The 25232-nt window shown below is 47.7% G+C and overlaps 9 protein-coding genes across 9 annotated transcripts; 6 read left to right on the top strand and 3 right to left on the bottom strand.

Annotated features, from left to right (window-relative positions):
- Positions 1-19: 19 nt before the first annotated feature.
- GGS22DRAFT_78161 (DUF1917-domain-containing protein) lies at positions 20-1410 on the top strand. The gene is made up of 3 exons (XM_047968085.1): positions 20-174; positions 230-1021; positions 1073-1410. Exons 1-3 carry the CDS (start codon positions 147-149, stop codon positions 1171-1173), a joined length of 921 nt encoding a protein of 306 aa, XP_047814782.1. The 5' UTR covers positions 20-146; the 3' UTR covers positions 1174-1410.
- A 237-nt stretch (positions 1411-1647) lies between these two features.
- Positions 1648-2264, bottom strand: GGS22DRAFT_192783 (acyl-CoA N-acyltransferase; the record flags this gene model as incomplete). Its single annotated transcript, XM_047965315.1, has 2 exons — positions 1648-2016; positions 2076-2264. 2 exons carry the CDS (start codon positions 2262-2264, stop codon positions 1648-1650), a joined length of 558 nt encoding a protein of 185 aa, XP_047814781.1.
- A 564-nt stretch (positions 2265-2828) lies between these two features.
- Positions 2829-5462, top strand: GGS22DRAFT_78153 (LACT-domain-containing protein). Its single transcript, XM_047968084.1, has 2 exons — positions 2829-3595; positions 3666-5462. Exons 1-2 carry the CDS (start codon positions 3281-3283, stop codon positions 5232-5234), a joined length of 1884 nt encoding a protein of 627 aa, XP_047814780.1. The 5' UTR covers positions 2829-3280; the 3' UTR covers positions 5235-5462.
- Positions 5463-5927: 465 nt separating this feature from the next.
- GGS22DRAFT_78151 (uncharacterized protein) lies at positions 5928-7437 on the top strand. Its single transcript, XM_047968083.1, has 4 exons — positions 5928-6126; positions 6186-6344; positions 6393-6866; positions 6943-7437. The coding sequence occupies exons 1-4, from the start codon at positions 6058-6060 to the stop codon at positions 7258-7260; spliced, it is 1020 nt and encodes a 339-aa protein (XP_047814779.1). The 5' UTR covers positions 5928-6057; the 3' UTR covers positions 7261-7437.
- Positions 7438-7493: 56 nt separating this feature from the next.
- On the bottom strand, positions 7494-8828 carry GGS22DRAFT_173824 (Pericentrin-AKAP-450 domain of centrosomal targeting protein-domain-containing protein). The gene is made up of 2 exons (XM_047962988.1): positions 8277-8828; positions 7494-8203 (listed from the first exon to the last, which is right to left on the bottom strand). Exons 1-2 carry the CDS (start codon positions 8477-8479, stop codon positions 7939-7941), a joined length of 468 nt encoding a protein of 155 aa, XP_047814778.1. The 5' UTR covers positions 8480-8828; the 3' UTR covers positions 7494-7938.
- A 4627-nt stretch (positions 8829-13455) lies between these two features.
- GGS22DRAFT_173821 (uncharacterized protein) lies at positions 13456-16056 on the top strand. Its single transcript, XM_047962987.1, has 4 exons — positions 13456-14045; positions 14118-14319; positions 14388-15484; positions 15545-16056. The coding sequence occupies exons 1-4, from the start codon at positions 13633-13635 to the stop codon at positions 15738-15740; spliced, it is 1908 nt and encodes a 635-aa protein (XP_047814777.1). The 5' UTR covers positions 13456-13632; the 3' UTR covers positions 15741-16056.
- A 560-nt stretch (positions 16057-16616) lies between these two features.
- On the bottom strand, positions 16617-20269 carry GGS22DRAFT_173820 (Nrap protein). Its single transcript, XM_047962986.1, has 2 exons — positions 19909-20269; positions 16617-19850 (listed from the first exon to the last, which is right to left on the bottom strand). Exons 1-2 carry the CDS (start codon positions 20149-20151, stop codon positions 16770-16772), a joined length of 3324 nt encoding a protein of 1107 aa, XP_047814776.1. The 5' UTR covers positions 20152-20269; the 3' UTR covers positions 16617-16769.
- A 303-nt stretch (positions 20270-20572) lies between these two features.
- GGS22DRAFT_173818 (coenzyme A transferase) lies at positions 20573-22664 on the top strand. Its single transcript, XM_047962985.1, has 3 exons — positions 20573-20949; positions 21000-22367; positions 22427-22664. The coding sequence occupies exons 1-3, from the start codon at positions 20890-20892 to the stop codon at positions 22556-22558; spliced, it is 1560 nt and encodes a 519-aa protein (XP_047814775.1). The 5' UTR covers positions 20573-20889; the 3' UTR covers positions 22559-22664.
- Positions 22665-22973: 309 nt separating this feature from the next.
- Positions 22974-24576, top strand: GGS22DRAFT_197266 (uncharacterized protein; the record flags this gene model as incomplete). Its single annotated transcript, XM_047965962.1, has 2 exons — positions 22974-23340; positions 23397-24576. Exons 1-2 carry the CDS (start codon positions 23006-23008, stop codon positions 24574-24576), a joined length of 1515 nt encoding a protein of 504 aa, XP_047814774.1. The 5' UTR covers positions 22974-23005.
- Positions 24577-25232: the final 656 nt, after the last annotated feature.

Here is a 25232-nt window from a genome sequence, read left to right as displayed (position 1 = left end):
TATTTGTCTACTTCATATTATATTAATTTTCACACAGCCTACCTACCTAGTACCTAATACTACCCTATTTGTGGCTAAGTACCACACTAGAAACTTCGTGTAATACAAACATTCTCTTAGATAAACTTATAAAACGCAGCCTTGTCATGAGTTCCGACGATTCTGATTTCTATGGTGAAAATATCTGCTCCATCATAAGTCAGCCCAGGCCACTAACACTCATCCTCAGGAGACGACGACATTATGGCAGACCTAAAAGCCAAAGTGAGAGACTTCGATCCCGAGACCTGGTGGGGGGAACACGGGGATGTCAATACACCACTAAGGATCCAAGCACAGAGTGAAGATGTTGAAATGAAAGACGTATCCAATCTTCACAACCCATATGCCGGCTTGGAATACGCATGGCAGCTCACAGAGACGATCGAAGCGTTCTTGGAACGTGTTCCACCAGCAACTACTGACGCAACTCCTAAGAATCCATGGATTTGGGTTTGCAATCCGTATATCAGCCGCAAGAAGAAGAGCGAGTCATTGAATCAGCACATCCGTGGCTGCGAAGACGAAGCACCCGAGGAAGAAGGCGCGGACCTACCCCGTGTTGTCGAGGGTGGAATGGCGAGGCTCCATTTCGTATCCGAGTACATTAACATGTGCAAGAACTCCGGCAACGGGCCAGCCTTCATCGCCCGAGAATGCCGGACAGCCGGCGTGGACGCGGCAAAGGATATCCTCAACCTTGCGAAAGCCCACCACGTGAGATGCGGCAAATGGATGTTGTTCTGCAACACTTTCGAGGTCAACGAGATCTGGAAGATCATCGCCAAGGCAACCATTAATAATGAGCTGGGGATAGGCGCCAAGGTCGCGCCACGACAGACAACCGATAAAAGGACTGAGCGGCTCATCTGTGTCTACACCGCCGATTTCAGCGACACGCAAGACGTCAAGAGAGTCGCGGAGAAATTGAAGAAGCTTGGGCTTGTTCAGGCCCATGACAGACCATTGTACTATAAACCAGGTCAGTTGTTCCTCATTTCTTTCTTAGTTAATGTGAGACTTACGAAATTAGACGTATACACATATTTGGGGATAGCACATGGAAATCCATGGGAGATTAGAGCTTCCATCTATGACACCAAAACTATGCTAAAGACAGGGAAATGGACGTAGTCTTAAGAAAAGTGGAAACTGATATAAATGTTCCCGGGAGGAATAACTGAATTTTCGAGATACCCTTCGCTCCAAGAGTTCGCTTCCAATGTATGATCAGAAACCTCGAGGAGTATAGGGGCACTGCCTAGGTAGTTCATGTGTGTAAGCTAAACAGAAACTCAATGCTTACTTGCCGACCTCATAACGCCGCCGATGCAATGAATATCCACGCTACCACCTCGAACCCTAATGCCTGCTCTTGTGATATCCCACTGCACATCCAATTCCTTGGAAAGCCGGTCGTAAATCTGTACATCGAACCCACCGTAAAGAAAGGTCACGGGGTGTCGCATAAATCAATTATGTACAGCGCTGCACGAGTCTCGACGTCGAAGACTAGCTGCAGATATATGTTCTCTTTCCCTCAGATTCCCGTTCCGCCCTTTTCCTCAGCCCCTTCAGCCTTTGCCACTCCCCCGGATGGCTAGAGTGCTAATCTGTTTCGGGATCTGTCGATTTCAAGAGAAGTACAAGCCGATAAGCGCTGTTTCCATTGAGGTAGTATCTATGTAGCTTCTTAGACCGCAAGAACCCCAGTCTTTCGTATAGTCTCATGGCCGGTAGGTTGGTCTCTTCGGTCTCGAGGACGATCTCGTCGGCGTTGCGTTCGGCCATCGCATCGATCGCCATCTTTACCAATCGGGTGGCTATGCCGTGGCCTCGGAATGTAGAGGTCACTGCGAGCATGGCTATGTAGCCTCGATGTGTTGGAGGTGAGTGCGACGCATGGTGTTCCAGTTTACAGATAATGACGCCCATTAGGGACTTGTCGACGGGGTTAAGTGCCTTGTTACACAATTCCTATTTAGCCAAGAGTTCCCCGCTACTTGGGGGGTGAAAAGAATGGACTCCGGTCTCACCATATAGCACAGATGCGCCCATTGGTATAAGAAGTATCGGTAAACGTATATACTATACGGCTCGCTTAGATCCTTCGAGATCAATGCCCGAATCGCGGGCAGATACTGTTCCTCTAGAGCATGTTCGTACTGGATATATAACAGTTCGCCGGGAAGCTGGGTTGCGCGGGCATCGCGGGCTACTTCCATAGCTGCGCCGTTGATCTCACATGGAGGTAATAGCCGACAAGGATTGAGGGTTCGACAAAGCACCGTTGTCACAATTACGACAATGGCTACAATAAGAATATCGACGGGAGAATTCCGCGGTGAGGAACAAAAAGATATGGTTAATAAAGGGAGAAGAGGTTAGGGAAGCAAGTAGCAGATATGTAGGAAGAATTGAGTAAGACGGCAGTTAAAGGGTTGGTGTTACAGTAATAAATTTATGATATGTGAGTCTGTTTGGTAGGACTATGTACAAGTGCGGCCCGCTTTCACATGCAACTTAAAGTTGCCCGTTTTTCCCGTTCCCGCTTTGAACTGAGGTAGGTACGGAGTTACTTGGACAGCTTTGGGGTACGCAGTACGTAACATTGAAGAATAATTACAGGGCAAAGAATGGAAGGCTTCAACGGGAGGCTACCTGGACTGACCAATCCGGCAATGGATCTGCGGGGTCAGTGGATTTCTAGGTTCAAGTTTAAACTGGAGTTTAAAAAACGTCGCATCTGGCAGTCCGAATGCCTGTCATGCCGCAGTCCCAGTTGATGAGAGCCCTAAAACTTTACTGGTTGGTGGGCTGAAACATCCCTAACATGATGTGATGGCCCCTGCTTTCCCTCCCAAGGAAAAGCTAGCAGCAGACTGACGTCAAAAGGTTGCAAATTGTTTTGTGTCGTCAACTTCAATCTTCCGCACCGCGCACCTGCATCAATTGGGGCTTGCTGATCAGGTACCACTCACGGTTTACAACTCACGAACTATGGATCCGTAGTAAAAGAGATAATCTCAACTTTATTTCCAATTCATGACACAATCATCCCTTTTTGAGACGACGACAGCATAGCAGCATAGCTATTTGACGTAGCTCGCCCCATTTTCTTGTTGATCGTTGATCATCCCTCGTCCGTCATCCCAGTTTCCGACAACACACGCAAACGGCACCGATCCCGATTCGATCCTACGCAGCACTTAGTGCTTGGTCATGTTCATCCTGTTCGACGATGGCATCAACTCTTCGACGCCGGGCTGTCGGCGCCGACAACTCTGAATCCTCATCGCAGGCCCCCACCCCGAGAGACGAAAGTCCGGTGAAGCCGGGCGACAAGGTCAAGATCGTCCACGATCACCAACCAAAGACGCGCAAACGGCGGAACACCTTCATTTTCCTTTTGGGAATTCTGTTCGGCCTCGTAGGCGCCGGATTTCTAGCTAAAAATAATGATTTAATTGAACTTCCCGAGATTGGCGAGCTTAGCATGGACAGTTTTCTCGATGTGCTGCCTGCTGGGTTGGTCAAAGATATGAGGGACCTTGTAGTATGTCTCCTCTATATAGAGATAATAATTATCACGTGGATATCTTAACTAATGAATTTTGTAATTGTAGAAAGGCGAGCGAGATTTTGTCGATAGCTACGATTCCTTTTCCGTCGGATTGAAGGCCCGGTCCGAGGGACTTAGTGTCCATCATCCCGTCATCATGGTCCCTGGCGTCATCTCGACAGGCCTTGAATCCTGGGGTACCGCCAATATTTCCCGACCGTACTTCCGAAAGCGACTCTGGGGTAGCTGGACAATGATGAGAGCACTTGTCATGGATAAGGAGATATGGAAAAAGCATATTATGTTAGACAAAAAGACAGGGTTAGATCCTCCCAACATCAAGTTGAGAGCCGCCCAGGGTTTTGATGCTACCGACTTCTTTATTACGGGATATTGGATTTGGAGCAAGATCTTAGAAAACCTCGCGTCTTTGGGATACGACCCTACGAATTCCTTCACGGCCGCTTATGACTGGCGGTTGTCCTATCAAAATCTCGAACTTCGAGACCAATACTTCACGAGATTAAAGAGCTATGTCGAGCTAGCACACCAATTCTCTGGCCAGAAAGTAGTCCTCACTTCCCACAGTATGGGTAGTCAGGTTCTGTTTTACTTCTTCCATTGGGTTGCATCGGCACAAGGTGGTAAAGGGGGCGACGATTGGGTCGAACGTCATGTCGAAGCCTGGATCAACATTAGTGGATGCATGTTGGGCGCTGTCAAAGATGTTACTGCCATCCTCTCTGGAGAAATGCGTGACACGGCACAATTAAATTCCTTTGCGGTGTATGGACTCGAGAAATTCTTAAACAAAGACGAACGGGCCGAAATATTCCGAGCTATGCCAGGTATATCGGCTATGTTACCAATTGGCGGCGAAGCCATTTGGGGAAACTTGACGTGGGCGCCGGATGATCAACCTGAACAGAAAGATTCGTTTGGCTCATTCTTGAACTTCCGCCGCGGTGCTAACTGGACTACGCCGGACACGAATTTGACAGTCGGCGAGGCGATGAAGTATCTTTTGGAGACGACCGACGACTGGTACTCAGACCAGATACAGAGGAGTTACTCTCGTGGAGTAGCTCACACTTCTGCCGAAGTAGAAGCTAACGAACTAGACCATCGCAAATGGATCAATCCTCTGGAGACGAGGTTGCCTCTAGCTCCCAACTTGAAGGTGTATTGCTTCTACGGCGTGGGAAAACCAACAGAAAGGTCGTACTATTACCGCACCCCCGAGTTTCCTGGATTAACGAATCTTAATGTCACCATTGACACGGGGCTGACGGTTGATGATATCGATCATGGAGTTATCATGGGAGAGGGTGACGGTACTGTCAATCTTTTAAGTACCGGTTATATGTGTTCCAAGGGTTGGCACATGAAGCGATATAACCCGGCAGGTGTCAAGGTCTCTGTAGTTGAAATGCCCCATGAGCCGGAAAGGTTTAATCCTCGTGGAGGACCTAACACGGCGGACCATGTGGATATTCTAGGGCGACAGACGCTTAACGAGCTGATACTGCGTGTTGTGGCCGGCAAAGGTTACATGATCGAGGACAACATTTTCAGCAACATCAAGGAGTACGCCGAGAAGGTGAAGATCTACGAAGAGGAGAAGGAAGGATAATATCGACTAGCATATCGACTAAAATAGACGAGTGATGATTATCACAAGGGTTGATTGACGAATTAAAGATGTAGCATAAATATATGGAACTGGGTGTATTTTAGGATGGGGATGGATATTTTATACCTCTAGGGTGGTTTGAAGGACTTTCAATATAATACCCTAATATCCCTATTGATATGTTAAGACGACGAATATAGATATACACATTAAGAATGTTAACGCAGAGGATTGAATTCTTTTACTATGCGATGCAGTATGAAAATGAAAATATTGAATTGAAATTTTTGAGAAGATTAAATAAAAAAAAGAGAGAAAAGGAGAAAAAGAGAAAAGCAGAAAAAAAATAAAACAAGTGCCTAAGAACCCGTTTCGAACCAACAGCTCAAGTACCGAGGTTCTAACCTCTTGCGCCGCAAGCGGTTTATACACACGGCTTTCTAACTGAGCTAAGTTCGTATCAAACAAGTCATTAGGCAATTGTTATGAGCCATCATGTTCTTTCGATATATAAACTTCCTGTAGCGCATTGTACATTTGGATTTCTCGTCACCTCCCTCGTGGCAGTTGCACCTGGAATGAAGCGGGAAGCCGCGAGTGGCGCACGGACCACGTGAGTTCTATAAAAACTCAGGCCTCATTTCATGTACTATGTTCAACGTTTGCCATTCTAATTCTTCATTAAAACAATCATAAACACAAAATTCAACATAATTCTGACGAATTGAGCGGGATATATAAATTCAATTGACGAGACATTGTACCTCAATAAAAGTTCTTTTATATCTCCACCGATAGTTCGACATACATACATCAATCAACCATGAGAGATTCTTACAGCAAGAGAAAGTCGCACCACGGATCCGACGATCGTCCTTTTAAGAAAAGCAAAGTAGGACCATATCCCACGTTTCAACCTTGCATGAAATCCTAATCACTAATTGTTTATAGGGAGGTTCCAATGGCAAATGGCAGACGCCCCACCACAAAGCCAAGCTTGAGGCTCTGAGAGCTAAGGGCTTGGAGCCCGGTGATGTGGGTTTGGCGACTACTTGCGTCAAGGGCAAGGAGCGCCAGGCGTTGGACGAGTTGATGGATATCTGCGAAGAGGTAAACTTCCTCTCACTCTCACTTTTACTGCGGTGCTAAGTCTCCTAGTACGGCGCCACCCTCTACAACCTCAAGACCTCCGACGACGTAGATGAAGAGGACGCAGACGAGGACATCGAGTCATCTATCAAGAAAGAAGTGCAATCCCTAAAACCCTCTAGCAAACCCGGTGACAAGGACACCGAGGCGCCGTTTGAACCTATCCGGTTAGGACTGGATTGTCTGCTCTTCATGCGAACTCATGCTCCAGTCGATCCCGTTGAGCTGGCTCATCGCATCTGCATCGATGCGAGGGACGGGGTGGGGAAGGATAAGGGTGGTCGTAGATCCCGGTTTCTCAACCGTTTTACGCCGGTTACGGCGAGTGCGAAGGCTACGGAGGCTGGGCTTGATGAGGTTGCGAAAAAGGTGCTTGGGGAGCACTTCCGACTAGCGAGCGATAGTGATGAAGGTGATGAAGGTGAGAAGGATGGTGGAGATGAGAAGAAGGAAGAGGAGGAGGGAAAGGAGATATTCCATTCCGTAAGTTTTTATCTGTTTTTTCTTGCTGGTAAGTCCGATACTGGGGAATAGACGTACTGACAGACTGGTCTGATAGTACGCCATCCGACCAACCTTCCGCGCACACAATCTCCTTAAGAGAGAGGATGTGATTAAGAAGGTCGCGGGATTTATTGACACACGTCATAAAGTCAACCTTACAGCCCCGGACAAAGTTATTCTCATCGATGTTTATCAGTCGTTTTTCGGGATGAGCGTTGTGGGCGGCGATTGGGATTCGTTGAAGCGGTATAATCTCCACGAGATCCATATGGCAGCGCTTAAGACTAAGAGCAAACCGATGAAGGAGGTAAAGGAGAAGGAAGGGGAGGAGGAAGTGCAGGTAGATAAGCCAGAACCAGAACCTGCTAAGTGAGCATGTTAGGTGGTAGGGGTTCTGGTTGTAAGAGACATGTTGTCTACTGTTGCTTACCTAGCTTCTGTGGACGATATAAGAAGCTGCAATATGTATCATCGTAAGTTGAGTGGGAATTTGATGGTACTGGGGGATCGAATAGATAACATTATTCCCATCTCTTTGGCAAGACTTCGGAGAAACAAGTATTTGTTCTAACCTCACTGACAACATAAATACAAGCAGAGATAATAGCAATAACCAACTGGGCATATACTCACTTCATAGCCAAGGAGCGCACATGACGTATATCAATAACTCGAAATAGTCAAGACATAGATTAACATCTACAGACAGCCTCAACCAAGCATTCTGTAATCTCGTTCTCGCTCATCACACACCGTTTTATTTGATAGGTATCAAGTCCACAACCAAAACTGAATTTATCCTCTCGTTCATGCCTACCCTACCCTACCCTATCCTATCCTACCATATACCCGCCCTTCCATGCCCCTATCCCCAATTCTTTTTTTGAAAAGGGTGTGATGGTGATGATAAAGAACAAACGATATTTCAATACCAAACGCACGAACTCCGGACCCGTCCGTGGACAGGGCAATGTAATGTCAATGCGACAACCTCCAACTCCTCATCCGCGGGCGGCGCCCATTAACAAAAATACAACAATCGGCACCTAGTTCACATAGGCACCTCGAGCTCTGCCTCCCTCTTCTGGCTCTCCTCCCACGCGTTCACCAGCTTCTTCCTCGTCTTCTCTTGTTCCCCCCAGTTCCTCGCGCTGATGCGCATGCGCGCCACCGCCCTCAGTACATTTGCGAAAATCTTTAGGTTATTTGGCGGTTTCTTGGATACTCCCCGCTTCCTGGACGAGAGCAACGAGTCAGGCGATTTTATCCCTAGCTGCTTATGTATACCCTTTAGGATGCGTAGGTCTGCCTTATTACTGTTTCGGGTGTTAGTCAAGCGCCACATAATTAAAATGAACAAGATGATAAGAGACGGAAACGTAAACGTACCAAGCATCAGCAATCTCTAATTGGAGTGACAAAAATTTCTTGGCAAAAGCGGCGTCATTCCTCAAGCTAGCCTCGCGCTCCCACCTTGCCTGCATCCACTGCATTTGTAGCGCCATCCCGCGGATTTCCTTGGTGTGTCGCTTCTCTGCCGTGTCTGCCGCTCGGATGACTGCTTCGTGATCCCGCTGATCTACCACGTCCATCACGATGTCGCCGTACCGGAAACTGGCCTTGGTGCCCCTCTTCTGAATGTGCGGAGTATAAGGATTAGAAGGTCCCTCAGGGGACTGGGAGTTCTTGGCCTCGATCCATGCCAACGCTTCCCGCGCGCCCTCCTGCAATCGCTCGCAGTCGGCCTTCAGTTTTTCAGCCGACGCCTTGTATGCGGCACGTTCATTCCGTGCTCGCTCCAATTTCTGGCGTAGTTCTTTGCATAATGGACTGGCATAGTCTAGATCCTGCCTTGCTAATTCTAGTTGTTCTCGCAAGTCTTCACATAGGCGATTCGCTTTTTCAGATTCCTTAGTTGCTCGATTTAGGTCTCGCCTAAGCTCTTCGGCTTCACGATTGGCTTGCTCTAGTTTTTTGTCCGATTTGTTGGATTCGTATCGACTTTCCCGGTCTGCTTGTTGCTTTAGACGCTCACATTGGCGTTGGGCTTCACGTAGCTTTCGATTGGCTTCCTCAAGCTGTCTTCTGAGGTCATCGGAGACTCGCTCAGCTTCTAATAATTGCTCTCCAAGATCGCCCGCTTTTTGGGACTGGTCGCGTTTTGCTATCTCAAGCTGACGTCTAAGGTCTTGATACATCCGATCAGCCTCATTCAGCTTTTCGGCAGCATCTTCCGATTCTTCGTCTAGAGTAGTTTGAAGAACCTCAACCTCGTCCTGCAAAGCTTCTATCTCTTCAGCTTGAGATTGGTAGGCCGCTTGACTCTGTAGAAGTTCTTCGCGAACGGCTGCGATCTCGTTACGAAGTGCTGTTAGTGAAGATTGCCGAGTTTCTAGGTCGTGTCGCAAATCGTCGATTTGGCGACTAAGCGCAGCTTCCTCCCTCTTGTGGCGTAGTGCCTCACTGTTTAGAGCATCTTGTAACTTCGTCTCTTTGCTAGATAGAGAACCCTCGGAGTCGCGTACTCGATCAATGGTTCTTTCAAGCCCAGCAGCCCGCTCTTCAAGACGGTCTCGTTGGGACTCTAGGTTACGTCTTTCGGCCTGCCATTTTTCGTTATCAATATCGTAGCGGCTATCTTTCTCCCGAATCTCTGTATGTAATTGAGAAACCTCATCGTTTAGACGATCGATTTCAGATTTGAGCTGACTGCGAACATCTCGCTCGATTTGACGGCCGTGGCTCTTTTCCTGGTCGAGGTTGAGCTCTATGTCGCTAAGCTGGTTCCGTAAACGAGTAATTTCTCGTTGCAGTGAGGCGGACTCATCGCCGGAAGTGGTTTGTCGAATTCTGGTATTCGCTTTTTCATGATCAAGGTCGGTCTCAAGTTCCCTGACACGCTTCTGCAAACGCTCAACCTCCCGTTCTAATGATGCTGATGCGGATTGGCCACCTGATGCTTCCTTACGCACCCGTGCAATCTCGTCCTGGAGATCGGCAATGTCGTCATTCAGACGATCGACCTCGTCCTTATGTTTAGCGTTAGATTCGTATAGAGATTGTAGTGAACGGGCCTTCTCCTGGCTCAAGCTCATCTCGAGTTCGCCTACACGCTTTTGTAGACGAGCAACCTCTCGTTCTAGAGATGCAGATGCCGACTGACCACCGAATGCCTCTTCGCGAACTCGGTTCAGTTCATCCTGAAGGTCCGCAACGTCGTCGTTTAGACGGTTAACCTCGGATTGATGATTGCGGTTCATGTCGCGTTCGATTTGTAAGCCATGTGCTTTCTCCTGATCTAGACTAAATTCAAGCTCATCAACTTGCTTTTGAAGACGTGCCACGTCCCGTTGTAAAGAGGCCGATTCATCTCCGAGGGAATCATGACGTAGTTGGAGGAGATTCTTTTCGTCTGTGCGCGTGGAGAGATCTTGTTGTACAGCTTCTAGTCTCGATGAAAGAAGCTTGCGTTCGCGATCCCAAGCCTCCCGTTGCTGCAAGAGTTGTTCGGCCTTGGAGTTGACATCTTGCACGTATCTGTCCTTCTCAGACACATCTCGTTCAAGGACACCATACTTCTCTTGCCAGTGGTTAACTTCAGTCTGGAGTCGCGCAACTTTCTCTTCAACTTGGCGGGAAAGACCCTTGGTGACAAGTGATTTGTTAGACATCTCATCCTGGAGTTCTTCGAGATCTGCCTCAGCTCGATCTTTTTCTGAGATGGCGGCATTAAGTTCCCCCTTCATCTCATCTATTTGACGTTCGAGCTGCCGGACGTTGAATTCGAGATCTTGAATAGTTCCTTTAGCTTCGTCGAGTTCTTCGCTTGAGCGGGCATTGCCTTGGAGCTCGGCTATCTTCTGTTGGGCAGACTGTAATTTTTCGCCTTCCTGGGCTAACTTCGTCTCTAAACCATTCAGCTCTTCGTCGCGGTCATCGAGGTCCAGATCCTTCTCTCGTAGGTCTGATTCTAGGGAGCGGATCTTATCCTGCAGCTCCTCTATTTTCCCTATGTCTTCGGTTGGTTGCGCATTTGCTTGAAGTTGAGTAATCTTGCTTTGTGCCAGGTTCCATTTCTCGTCAGCCTCTTCAAGCCTACTTTTCAACTTTTCAACCTCCTCTTCCCGTTCGTCGATTTCTCGGTCTTTTTGGCGTAGGTCTGCTTCGAGGTCGCCTATCTTGTCATTGAGCTTGTCGATTTTGCCTTGGTCTCTGTTTCCTCTCTGCAATTGTCTTTGTAGGTCTTCTATCTCTGCATCCTTGTCCTGCAGACTTCGTCGTAGTACATCGATCTCGGCCTTCTGACTCTGATCGGCATACTTCTTCTTGGCCTTCTCTTGAACTTCCAAGATTTGTTGCTGATACGTCTCGAGGTCCTTCTCTGCGGATGCTAGATGTTTCTTATATTTATGAAGCTCCCTCTGCATTGTCACCTTGTCGACCTTGAGTTCCGTGTTTTCCTTTAGAGCGGCTTCACTAAACCCGGGTCCGGTCTTTCTTAGAGCCTCCTCGAGAAAGTGAATTTTGAGTTTGAGACCGAAGTTTTCCTTCTCGATTCTATCAATGACATTCTCTTGTTCTCTTAGTGACAGCTGATTCCCGTCTTGTAACGGGCCCTTGTCACCACCTCGTCGTGGGGCTATGGCCAATGGTGTGGATGCTACGCTGCTGCTCTCGACTTGGGGTAAAGGCGTGGCTTCGAGGTATGATTCGCGTCTGGAAGCGCCAAACAAGGATGACTCCACAGGAACATTCGTCATATCCATATCTTCGTTGATTCTTCCCAACGTGGGTGTCGCCATGCCGTTCGTATTTTCCTTGCCGAATCGACGCGCGCTGTTTCTTGTTGCAGACTTGAGCATGGGAGTGAATTCGGCACCACCGATCCCGGCTGGCAGATTTCTCTTATCGCCAAGAGGTGCGCGGTTACTGCCACGCGGTGTTCGCAAATTGACGCCGCCTCCATTTCGCAATTGTTGTAATAAGTTGTTATCTTTAGATGGAGAATGGAAAGATGATTCTTGTGTCATGTCAAAATCGGGTGGTGCTCGACTTAGATAGGTGGCATCACCGAGGTTGGTTCGTGGTGTATCCATCTTGACGGCGGGAGAGGTGGGATAGCCTCAAGAGGGTGATGCCGTACAAGTGGTGGGCGGATTGAAGATCGCGATATGATGGCGGTGTAATTCGATTAACCATGCGATAATAAAAGAAATAAGTTAATCGACGGTAATGGTGGTAGTTGAATTGTGCGTAAGGGTATGAGTATGAGTATGAGCGATTGAGAAGAATGAGTGTTGAAATGTAATTGTTTGTGTTGGAAGAGCTCCAAAGTTGCATCCACCACTAATTACGAATTACACGTCGAATTTCTTGCTGAAAGCTAAGACGCGTTTCGCTAATGTTTACTTTCGTAGCAATATTTTAAAGTTGCCCAGACCTTACACTTTAGAGCTTGTCACCGAATTGGTAGCAAGCAAACGCCACTTATCCGAATTGGTGTTAGCGTCATTGTAGGCCTGTACTTTTGTGGGATAAAACAAAATCGGGATTAGCGCTCTTTGGTTTTCTGTCCCTTCGCCGTTCCTCTTGTCGCAAAGACATTCTGGTCAACATATGGTCACTTTACGACTTATGATTTCAATTATATAACGAGCGTCAAGATTAGAATTAGAACATGATCCTACTTATATAACTGGATTAATATTCCCACCAAGCCGGCCGAAAAGGTAAATCACCAAGCCACTGGTTTAGAAAGAGAAAGCTAGGCTTGTTTATCCCCGATGCTAGAGCTCTCGAAGATGACAGGCATTGCCAAGATCCTGTTGGGTTGTTTCCCCCTGGAGATACTTCTGAAGTTTCTTATAGAATTCCAGAATTCCTGAATTGCTTTACTTGGAAGTAGAGAGCCCTTCGCATATTCCTTTCCTGCAAGACTTTCACCTTGTCAAACTTCAACGCTATTGCTGCCACTTCTATCTTAGTCGTAGAGCTAATTATATCGCCTAACTACCAAGTAGCCTTAGGGACGACTATAGACGCCTAGTGTCTAACATTACTTCGTGTACATCCTGCCGTGCTTAATTGATGATTCTGGAAGCAGTTTTACAGTGCGCTTCCACCTGAAGGAATATACGACGCCCAACAACCGTAGCACCCTTTATTATTTATAAAACATTAGAAAAATGCTGGTGTCAAATCATCACTTTGACGGGATGGAATCGGATTCCCCCCACATTACCCCGCGCCAAAGAATGGAACTTGCTTGTGTGGATATGTGAGTGCTAGATAGATACATCCAGTTCTACTGTGATTTATATGCATTCGAAGGTATCACTTCCGTCGGAGGTTTCCGCCACACTATTGCGCGAGAATAACGCCACACCCATACTGCGCGGCTATCACGGCTCTGATTAAAATAGAGTTCCTTAAGTGGCTTAACATGTGCAGTTCCACTTTAAAGTTAGTGTTGACGTATCAGACCCATCGAAAATCCTATTACACACCCGTAATCTATCCTTCTTCCATCTCCGTTGGTCGCATGAGACTTGACTTGCATCAGTTTTCTATCCCCCTACATACCCTATCGACCTTTAACCAAACTCGGCGCAAACTCTCGTCTCGGTGATAACTTTTGCGCCACGAGCATTTCTTCCTTTTCCTTCCTCTTCTATTAAACTTCTTTTTCTTTTCCTCCTCTAACTTTAATCTCTTTGGAACTTAGAATAACATTCAGGAATAAAAGATGGCGTCTATCGACGACTTGCCGGACGAGATCGTCCATCAGATTCTACTCTACGTATCTCCGGAAGAAACTATAACCAAGATCGCATTACTTTCGAAGCGTTTCAACCGAGTCGCGCATGAACCTCTCCTCTGGAGGTCTTATTGTCAACACGGTTTCAAGTACTGGCAATCGAGTCACCATTTCAAAGAAAGGTTAAAGGGTAATTTGCACGATACAGACTGGCGACGTCTCTTCCTCCAGCGACTTGGCCGTAATGCTCGTATCGCACGCCTCGTCGACGGGATTGTCGAATCTCGTGTACTTCGTTTGCAGAAGATAGAGCAGATCTGCCAATATGGATACGATGCAAAGGACTATCTCCTGACTCAGTGTCAGGTTCCTGATACGGTAGATGACGTTTTGGCGCGAAGGTATGCATATTTAACTATATGAGCGCGTACAAATACTGTATCCAATATAGGACTAATTGGTACAAACTGTAGATATTATTCTTGCTCCGCCCTCGACAGTATACACCGAAGTCTCGCGATAGACGAATGGGCCAAGTACCAGAAGTACGCATCACGTCGCATCGACGAAGATACCCCGAATAGTGAAAGACTGAACTGCGGCATGCGCCTCGAGCGCGCACTCGGCGCCTTTGATATGTTTACACTCCACGATAACGATGGTGACTTGGACGAGGTTAGTCTAAATATCTCGCTCTCACTATTCTTAACTAGATCACTGACCTTGGTGTGTTTTATGTGTAGATATCCGAAATGTTGGATGATATCACTGCACGATTCCGCAGCACTCAGGTACATCTTGATGAGTTGAGCACCCGGCAGAAAGCTATCGCATTAGCTCGATGGCTCCATTCGAACAATATGACAGGCTTAAATGATCCGACTGAGCAAACATATCGTTATCTTCGCAATTGTCTGATTGGTAGAGCTCTTCGAGACGACCATCATCCGTCGCTGCCAATCATATCCGCCGCCATCTACTCCGCTATATCATCGCGACTTGGGATGGAAGCCTACCCCTGTGCCCTACCCAACCACGTCCATGCTACCGTTTTATCCCCGCCGGGCATATCGTTAGACGGCTACCCTCTCCCGGTAGAAGATTCGGAACATCAGGAGAACATGTTCCTCGACCCCTATGGATCAGACGAGGAAGTTCCTCTGGATTACATACACCACTTCCTATCCCGACTCGGCATCCATACTGGCCATGACAATCTTCTAAACCCCACAGCCACGGACCTGATCGTCATGCGCACGGCTCAGAATATCCGCGCATCTTTCACCAGCTTCCGTACCAACGAGCGTCCGCTCTCCCAGCTTATTCCGATGATCGAGCTCAACCGCGGCGACTGGGCCCGTAACCTACAGCCGGCACTATATAGCATGATCTGGGCTAGTATCATGATGGTGCCCGTACTGCCGGAGAATGACGAGATCCGCTGGGACTGGCAGCAGGACGTTGGCGATCTTCGCACCTACTTCTACGAGTACTTCCCCGAGGATTCGTGGTTAGTCGAAAAGTACGTATGTCCCATGTACGACGTCTTCGCCGCACCGTCGCGCAGACAACGGAACGACGGGGAGCTGCCCTCAAAGCCGCTGCACGATCAGATCCGTGAGATTAGACTTGTAGATGCGTCGAGAAAGCCGCCGAGACGCAGGAGCGCCCTTGGCGACAGCACGAGGGTTAAGTATCGTGTTGGCCAGGTTTTCAAACACAAGCGCTACGAGTACCATGGCATCGTCCTCGGGTGGACAGTCGAGGGCGCATCTTCTTGGGAGGATAATCCGTTATCGCCGCCTTGGTCGACGTATAGCCAGCCGTTTTACCGGTGCATGTGAGTTACCCTACTACTAGATACTCCTGTGTCGAGAGTATTTTGCTAACATATCTACAGGGTCGGCACCGATGGGTCGGATCATCACGTTATCGCCGAAGAAAATATCGAACTCGTCGAACTGCGCGGCGGCCCCGAGGTTCTCCCAACCGAGATCAAGGATCTGATGCCCATGGCCGGCAAGTTCTTCAAGCGATGGGATGCCGAGAACGGTGTTTTCGTTAGTAATATGAGGGAGATGTTCCCCGAGGACTAGACTAGAGGTTACGTCTGCTTCAAAACCTCACAATTATCACGTTTACTCTTGTATTTGCCTACCTATTGTCTACGTTTATCCTATTTTTGCTGTACATTAGACTTGGCTCGTCATACAAGATGGCCTTTTTACGACTTCCACGACGCTCTCCGCTATGGTTACTGTTTCTATTGCTTTTAATCACTTGTTTCGCTTTTACCTAGGTGTCTTCGAACACTTTCATCGGGCTACAGGGGACGTCGATATGGATCGATGTAGTATTTGTTATGCCTTTAATTGATAATTCCTTGAATGATATCTATCTCTTTCTTTTAAACGTGCCACGATACAACCATCTGGGACAAGACGTTCTCCGATAGTGGGCGATTTAATCGCAAACCGCCAAATCAATCCAACCTTAGAAAATACAAAGTAGGGTGGGATTAGTGGCGTTTACAGTGTACACAGATTGCATTTTCTTGCTGAACCCCCTATAATTTAGTGCTGTTCAGGGCTCACTACTTCGCAACCATTGAACAACACCCCAACAACGGTTATAGATCCTGAATCAAAATAGGTAAAAAATATCATTCAATTCATTGGCTAAAGCGCCTTGGTTCGAGGTAATATATAGGCTACATTGCATAAGATACATTTTAGGTAGAGTTATGAGACTTTGCTTTGAGCTGCTTTTAGGTTGTTGCTGTTATCTCATAATAATTACCCACTAAGATCCCCCTACAACTACAGTTCTAAGAAGCGCTAGATTCCAAATACTTATGAGGGGGTAAGTGATAAAAATACAGCGTATTATGGAGCTCGCTTGTAGGCGATTTCGAGCATTTCACACGAAGCACTGCACACAATATATAGCATTGCCATCGATTTCATTACCATGCTCATACAGCTCATTGCCAAAGAAGCACCATCTACACGAGCTTCTAAAAGAGTACAGTACAGTCTATACCCCTTCCTCCTATCCCCCCATCCCTCCTTTCTACGCCTTATATACATACAAACACGTCCTCATCTCTCCAACCCCTTAACCCCTTAACCCACCAAATCCTCCTTAACCTCAATCTTCTCAATAACATCCCCACCGATCCGGGCGATCTCGGCGAGAATCGCATTCTTATTAACCTCGAATAACTCTTCGGTCTCGCCCTCCTCCGCGTTCTCCATCCCCTTTCTCTTCTTCCCCTTCTTATCCTTCCCATCCTTCCCTTTCTTCCCCTCCCCCTTCTCAACAATAATCAACGAACAAGGCGCATGCGCCGTAAACGTCCGTCGATGCAGCAACGGATTCCACAACCCTGCAATCACTGCATCGTCCGGCGCCCCGTGGAAAAACAGTAACGGCGCACCGTACAGCTCGTTCAGCCGCTTCAGCAGCATGCGCGCGGGGTGCAGTGCAAGCGGCGTTGCCATGGGCCCCGGGGCGTCCAGGTTCTTGAACTGCGAGCGTCTGGCGACCGCGTCGTCCCGCGCGATGCTCTTAAGGATCTTGGGGGAGAGGTGGAGGAGGACGTCGTAGTCGCGCGGGGAGGACTGGAAGAGTGTGCGGATGTTCAGGTCTACGCTTTTCTCGCGGACGGCTTTGCAGGCGGAGCGCGCGAGGCTGGTCATTCGGGTTGCGACGACGCGGGTTGGTCCGTGTAGTGTGTATGCGATGCCGGAGACGTCGTGGGAGGTTGCGACGAAGAGGACGGTGCGGTTCATGTTGGGATCGATCTTCCGCCAGGCTTCGAGGCGGGTGCCGATTTCGACACGTTGAGAGGTTGAGAGAGAGTCTGCGGAGTCGATGACGAGGGGCTCGTCACGCCAGTCCCAGCGGGATAGTAAGAGCATTGTTCGTAGGAATCCGGTCATTGCGCTACACGGGGTTTGCCATGGATATGGCTTGAGGAATGCTTGTAGGACGAATAGCTCTATAAGTTCTTCGCGGAAGTGGCAGGATAGCATGTGAGAGTTGAACCAATGTTTGGTGAGGCGGATGGAAGATGATAACGCGGGGAATCGGGTGCAGAATGTGGATATGGTTTGGTTGTGAAGTGGGAGATTTATATACATCCGTCGGTACTTGGAGAGTAGATCGGCGGCTTCTGTGCGAACGTGGCGTTCGACTGTCTGATCTTTCGTTTTTCTCTCGAGAAGCGTTTCTTCGAGATCGCTATGCACCTGAAGCCTGAAAGAAGCGCCGTTCTCGTAGACGATATCTAAGAATGCTAAATTCTCATCATCACGGGCAGCATCTTCGATTCCGAGATGTGTTCTGATTTCGTCCTTCAGAGCCTCCAAAGAACTACCAATCTTAAGTAAGAAGGCGATCTTGGCTCTTTGGATAGCAGCTAGACTCTCTGGCCATTTACCAGAAACCTCGAAAGAGATCACAATCTCCATCGGATGTAAAAGGGGTTGTCTGAAATTGAATTCTGGTATGTTTAGCGATGTGCGCCGCAAATCTGAGCAGATAGGAGCCATCTGCTTTACATGCAGAGGCAAGTCTTCTAGATCACGGATGTCTCGCTCTACGATATCGAATGCCTGTTTTGCCGAATCAAAGGCCAACTTGTCCGATGGCGTAAACGCCATTACCTTAGGAATGTCTCGCCAATAGAATTCGAGGTTTTTGTCCTCCAGCTGAAGTCGAAAATTTAGGATATACCGTATGATGCCCTCACATATTCCAGATGATCCTAGGTAAGAAAACTCCGACCAATCAAGACTTTCAACGATGTTGCCGTCTTGAAATTGCCAGAGATCCGCCTTTTTGCCCCAGAAGTCGCGGAACCGAGCAGCCTCCTTCTTCTGCTCGTATGAAGGCCCATATTCACGGCCTTGAGATGCTTTCAGGGGATCTATAACAATTCCAACAAGAAGGCTCTTCCTCTTTTCCTTTGGTATGGAGGCAGAAATGGGCCATGGCGCTGATTCTGGTGTGTGGATATGAATTAGTTGTGCACGGTCGCCAAGCGCTCGTGTTAACGTGTTGTACAACTTGACGCTGAAGTCCGAAACGAATCCTTTGCGATCAACCGATTCAATCCCTTCTTTTGAAGTGAGAATGTCTACACTTAGCAGCACGTCAAACATCTGTAGAGGCTGGTCGGCTTTGATGATGAACAAGGGGTCAAATTGATCGAGCGGGCTATCGTTAATGGCGGAAAGTGACCACTTGGCCTGTTCCGTCAACATCGAGATGGACCACGGTGACATTTTGTAAAGGATGTTTATTCCGCGGGCGGCGTCATAAAGGACCGGCATGGTCTGACGGAGAGTTTCCGAATCAGGGGCATCTTTGCCAATGATTAAGACTTTCTTTTGCAAGTTCGCCGAAACGATATATTGCAGAGTCGCTTTGAATAACTGAGTGCTGTGTAAGGAAGATGAGAGCACTGCCTCGCCCTTTCGGCCACCACCTTGTAGAAGAAGAGCTACCAAGGCTGCCCACTCAAAATGACCGAAACCGCCACCACGAAGGTCACTACTGAATCCTCGTTGCTGTAACCATATCCGTCCTAGGATGCATGCATCGTTAAAAGCAGCACATGAATTGGAGGTTCTGTGAAGTAGTCGTAGGTATGATGTGAATTGGCTTTCGGCTTTGAGGGTTGTGTTGTAGAAGGGGGTAGGTGTCTTAGCTTCATCAGTCTCAGATTTACTTTGTCTGATGGCGTTGCTAATAGCAGTAATTTTTGCTGCAGGAAAGAAATCTTCTGGAGCGCACGGAATGATGCGGATTGGTGGAGTTGATTTGTCCTTCGGTCGAGCATCAAGGATGGGCAATAGCAAGTTTCCGTGTAAGTGACCAAAGGTAAATTCCATAGTAGGACCCAGTGCCTGACGAAGAGATGAGGTGATATACGCCAGGTAGTATGCCCTCTTAAAAAAATATCTCATGTTCAAATAGTCTTTCTCTTGAAATATCGACGTAGGCATAACAACAATCATGTCGATAGCCACATCCGACTGTGATTTAATGTTGGTCTTCTGAATCCAACTTCCTACAACATTGATCTGAGCCGGTGTCTCGAAAGAGAGTTTGTATGGCGCATCTTTCGCTGGCGCTGGATCGGGGTAAGGTATAGTGATTCGGCTTGATTTCTCGAATTTTGCTGATAAATCGCCAATCTAGAAGAAGTCAAATTAGATATCATGAGCTTTACAATCTGTGTAGGGTTGGACGCACAGGATGAGGCTCATGAGGTTCCGAAGCTTCGATTATGTCCTTGACCCGTCGTAGAGTATCTTGAACACTAGAATTTGTCTTGCTATAGTCATATTTTACTTCGCTCAACAATTCTTCCGTCTCCAAGATGAATGCGCTTGCGCCAGAAGCGCCCATCGACGAGGCGGTTGTGCTTGCGACCTCGAAATCCGGACTTCCATTTTCGTGGTCTATCTTTCGTCGTTTTGATGTATTTGAATCCATAGTTGATTCCGTGAGATCTTAGGAGTGGGAAATCCAATACATAGATCTAGTTTTACCTAGTAGTCAACTTCTCGTGATCTTTTATTTATTGTCCGTCAATGCGCATGCGCCTCTGTTCGGAACATGAATTTGAGGAACAGAAAAAAAAAAGTCCAAGTTACGATATCGATAAGAGACCCCTGTCATAAGATGACTTAATGGTTTAGGTGACGGGCCAATAGAATGCACGTATTCTCAGCTGCCCCTCATTTACCGAAAAGCTGGAGCCGTTTTACAATCCATGTTCCTTTCTGTCATTTTATTTGCCGAGCTCATTTTTATGCGACAGCTACGATTACATAATTCGTCAATAAGATTTAGGTGATTTATTTAGCATGATTTCTACCGTTGCTATCCGAAAAGAAAGTAAACATAAGCGGCAGTTGCCCTGACATTGAGTCACGGCTTCTAATTTACCCCAAATATTGCTTACCTAAACCAATTCCGCTTCCATTCTTAGCCGACAGTCTTCCCGATGGAGATCCCGAGCGCGGAGACAACCCAGTAGCTCTACAATACCTTCCTAGGCTATGAACCTCAATTCCAATGTGCTCTTTCCTTTGTAATGTCTCTAGTAAAACTAAATGTAGATCCCTAACAATTCCGATCTTCTTTCCAAAATTGAAGGTATTTTGAATTGAAGATTAATCACCTGAACTCACCTGGAGCGCCCGCCGAATTAAGTACCGGTCTATCACCATGTCGTCTGCAACATTATGTATGAAGACATTGAGAGCATACTCTCGATATGGCTCGAATGTAGGTGAATGACAACCAAATTTGAATGCTAATTCTCATTACAATTGCAGCATGCTAGAATACTCGCAAGGACCTTCTCGGCGACGTCTAGGCGGGCCGAGATCAATAAGGTATATCCGTCTGCCACCGAGGCATTGAAGGATATGAAGCCAGATTCCACTTTATTATGTGGTGGCTTCGGTCTCTGCGGTGTTCCTGATACCTTAATCGATGAGGTGATAAAGAAGCCCGAAATTACGGGTATTACGGCAGTTTCAAACAATGCCGGCACGGATTCTTCTGGGCTGGGCCAGTTGTTAAAGACCAAGCAGATTAAAAAGATGATCGCTAGTTACATCGGCGAAAATAAGACTTTCGAATCGATGTATCTAACAGGCGAAGTCGAGCTAGAACTCACACCTCAGGGAACATTAGCCGAACGTTGTGCTGCTGGCGGCAAAGGCATTCCGGCTTTCTACACACCTGCGGCTTTTGGTACCGTAGTGCAGACTGGTGAGCTTCCTCTGAAAAACAAGAAGGACGGAACCCCAGATGTATTCTCGTACCCGAAAGACGTCAAAGTCTTCAATGGCAAATCGTATCTTCTCGAACACGCCATCGCTGGAGACTATGCCTTCGTTAAAGTTTACAAGGCGGACAAACTCGGAAACTGCCAATTCCGTCTCGCTGCCAACAACTTCAACGGTGCAATGGGTAGAAATGCCAAGATGACCATTGTTGAAGCTGAGCACATCGTTGAACCGGGCGATATCCCACCCGAGGCCATTCATTTACCGGGTATTTATGTTAAGAGGGTTATCCAGAGTACCGCTGAGAAGAACATTGAAAAGTTTACCTGGTCGAAGGACGATGACGATGCAAGTGCGAAGAAGGCTCTAGGCTCGGGTGACACAGCAGCCAAGAGAGAACGGATTGTTCGCAGAGCAGCCAAGGAGTTTAAAAACGGCATGTATGCCAACCTCGGAATCGGAATGCCCATGCTTGCACCCGGATTCGTGGGTCCCGAGGTCGAGGTCCAACTTCAGTCTGAGAATGGTATCTTGGGTCTTGGACCTTACCCGCGGCAAGGTGAAGAGGATGCCGACCTGATCAATGCTGGCAAAGAGACCGTTACCCTGAAACCCGGTGCTGCGGTGTTTGGTAGCGAGGAGAGTTTCGGTATGATTCGAAGCGGTCGTATCAACCTCACAATTCTTGGAGCTATGCAAGTTAGTGCTACTGGCGACCTTGCAAACTGGATGTTACCAGGAAAGGTCAAGGGATTCGGCGGAGCTATGGACTTGGTAAGCAATCCGAGTTCGACAAAGGTTGTTATCACAATGGAACACACAGATAAGAAAGGAAACCCGAAGATTGTCAAGCAATGTGCCTTCCCCTTAACAGGCCGGGCCTGTGTCTCTAGGATTATTACTGAACTGGTATGTGACGCGCCAACAAACCATTGTCTTTTATATCAGTACTAACCTGTTCTTTCAAGGGTGTTTTTGATGTCGATTTTGCTCACGGTCTCACGTTGATCGAGATTGCGGACGGGGTAACTGTGGATGAGATAAAGAGCAAGACTGAAGCCCCCTTCCACGTCGCCGAAGACTTGAAGCCCATGTTGTGAGGCATGGTGATGGGAACGTCGTCCTTCGCGCCAGATCGTCATTCCAACGTCTTACCCGTTGTATATAGTCGGAGTTATTTGTAGCTTCATTATGAGTCAATGTCTACAATGTCCCTTCTTCGCGTGAGATCATCGTCGATCTATATTTGTATACGAGAAGGTGTTTTCTTCATGTCGGCGACCTCAAACTTGGTCTTTCCATACTGGAGTGGCCGTTCATTGATTTATGGCTAGGGTGGGGATTACAGCCTTCTACCAGGATTATGATTTTTATTTACATCTCAACCACCTCAACCTCCTCAGGTAAATACCAACCATCCATCTTCCTCCCTACCATCACCGCCTCTCAAGGTCACATTAACCTTGACGCGAAACGGTATTTTCTCCTTCCTTTTTCTTCTCAACGCTCACCGTGGAATCATTTGATTCATATTCTTTTTTTCCAACATGGCTTCCGGCTCGTCAATTGATGAGTCGAGCGGCTCCGCGGATGGCTCGTCGGGTCCTGCGCACCACTATGACCCGCAAACAGGCCAGACCTATTATGAGTGGAAGCATTCAAGATCTCACCCGGTCTTCCGCTCATCCGACTGGGAAAATGAAAGCCGTTTGTACCAAGACAGCGATTTATCAGGTCCTCCCGAGAAGGGTGTCCGTAGTTTAGTTGATATGCTGGTCACCAAGGTCTCGAAGAATAGCCACCTTCTGGATTCTGATGCTCTCGACGAGGTTCCTCCTCATTTACTCCATGACATCTGGGACGAATTGAACCGTATTTCCGTGTAAGTCTTGCAGCCTTCGTTAGACTCGCGCAACTTATTGATCGTTTATTTACTAGCCACATCTCGTTACATTCATTCATGATGCTCTCCCGACTTCTAAGTGAGAACCAGCGAACATACCACAAGAAGGCAAAGTTGCCCAAGGCTATCTTCAAGTATCATCGATCGATCAAGAATGCGGCTAGCCCACTTGCCAACTTCACGAAGCCTCTCATGGCTCAGCCTCTCGACTTCATCGTTCATCTTACTCTGGCTGGCAATCAGATCTATTTCGAGACGCACGAACTCTTAGCATTGACGGAACTCAAGAACCTCGGCGTACTCGAAATCGTACAACCACATCCGATTGAGGATGCAGCTCACTTCCCACGAGTTAATGACTCGGTCATCAGACACTGGGCTTCAATCCCGGATTCGTTCCCTCTTCTTCGTGTCTTGAGAATCTGGGGCGACTATTTTACAACGCGTCGCTCGCTCGAGTATCTTAACAAGTTCCCAGCTCTCCGTGTTTACGATGTCGCCGGCAAGAAGAAAGATTGGGCTCACGCTTCTGTTAGTCCCCCGTGGAAGAAGTCTACCTACAAGTTGGATTGGACTCTGCTCGAGACCATTACCGAGACTATCAAGGAGCTTTCTTCATCGTCGGTTTACGCGCATAGCGCCAAAGCCTATAGTCTTATGGCATGCTGGATGCCCATGTTCAATGACATCGAGCTGCCTGAATGGATCCGGGATCCCTCGGAAATGGAAGTCGAGATGATCGTCGGAGACAAAGAGGCTACCGAGTTCAGAGAAAAGGTATCGGCCGACGAACATCAGTTGTATGCTTTCCACCATTCTCTGAAGCACGGTCTGCTCGACGAGAGCATTAGACATTGGTTTTGGGGATATGTGCTTTACTGCCACATCGGTCGATTGACCGGAAACGAGGATCTGGTTAAGAAGGGCATGCATGATCCCCAAGAGTCCTTCGTTATCAACAATAACCTCCTCCCGCCGCGACCTTACATCGAAGTAAACCTTGGAGATTTTGCGGATACGGATGATTGCCAGGATTTCGAATACCATTGCACCTTCGCACGAGCATTGGATCTACCTTCGAAGAAACGACGACGATCTCCCAGTGCCGATTCCGGCCCTTCCACGGCTCCTGCGGCTCCTGCGGAATCGAGCAAGCCGGGTCCTTCCCGCAAATTGACCAAGAGACAGAAGTTCTTCGATTTAAAAGACCTTTAGAAGCTCTCCATGCTTGATGAAAAGGTCTAGACGAAGTCGTTTCTTCGGTAGTTAGTTGCAACTGCCTAGGGCATGAGGGTTTACATGGAAGCAAGAATGAAGAAGTCTATCGGTAAGCCAACCCAAGCCACCCTTTTATCACGAATCTGGTAGCTAACACGTTGCCTAGGTAGTTGATGTTATTTCTGAAAAGTGGTGGCTTGGAAATTTTCATCGGAGCTTCCAAGTAATTGGCGATGACGGGCATTGCAATTACTCTCCCCTTCCCTTTACCCCTAGGTAGTTATCGCAAAGATAACTTCGCTTTAGCTAAATGACTATGAATTGAGCAAAGTAAATGTGATTACCAAACGCCTCGTGGTTTTCTTTGCTCGAAATGTTTCCTGGACTTAGGTGTACTGTTAGCAACTCCTGGAGGGAAGCTAGGTGCTAGGGCCCAGCCCTGTAACTTAGGTACCTAGTAGGCGCCGTACATACCGAGGTAGCCCTGTGGCTGTAAATTCCAGGGCTACCTACTGTCTCGGTATACTGGGAGTTAGTGGTGCAAGGTTTCATAAACCCTTCCAGGTTCCAGTGGATGGTAGAATTCCAGATTCTTTTACAAACCCTGTAAACCCCCTATAAATTCCCCTCAATCGGTCTCCACGGATAGCAAT

Source organism: Annulohypoxylon maeteangense (genome assembly GCF_022496945.1).
Source record: "Annulohypoxylon maeteangense strain CBS 123835 unplaced genomic scaffold GGS22scaffold_22, whole genome shotgun sequence".
Classification (NCBI taxonomy): Eukaryota; Fungi; Ascomycota; class Sordariomycetes; order Xylariales; family Hypoxylaceae; genus Annulohypoxylon; species Annulohypoxylon maeteangense.
This window is presented reverse-complemented; position numbering and strand designations above follow the sequence as displayed.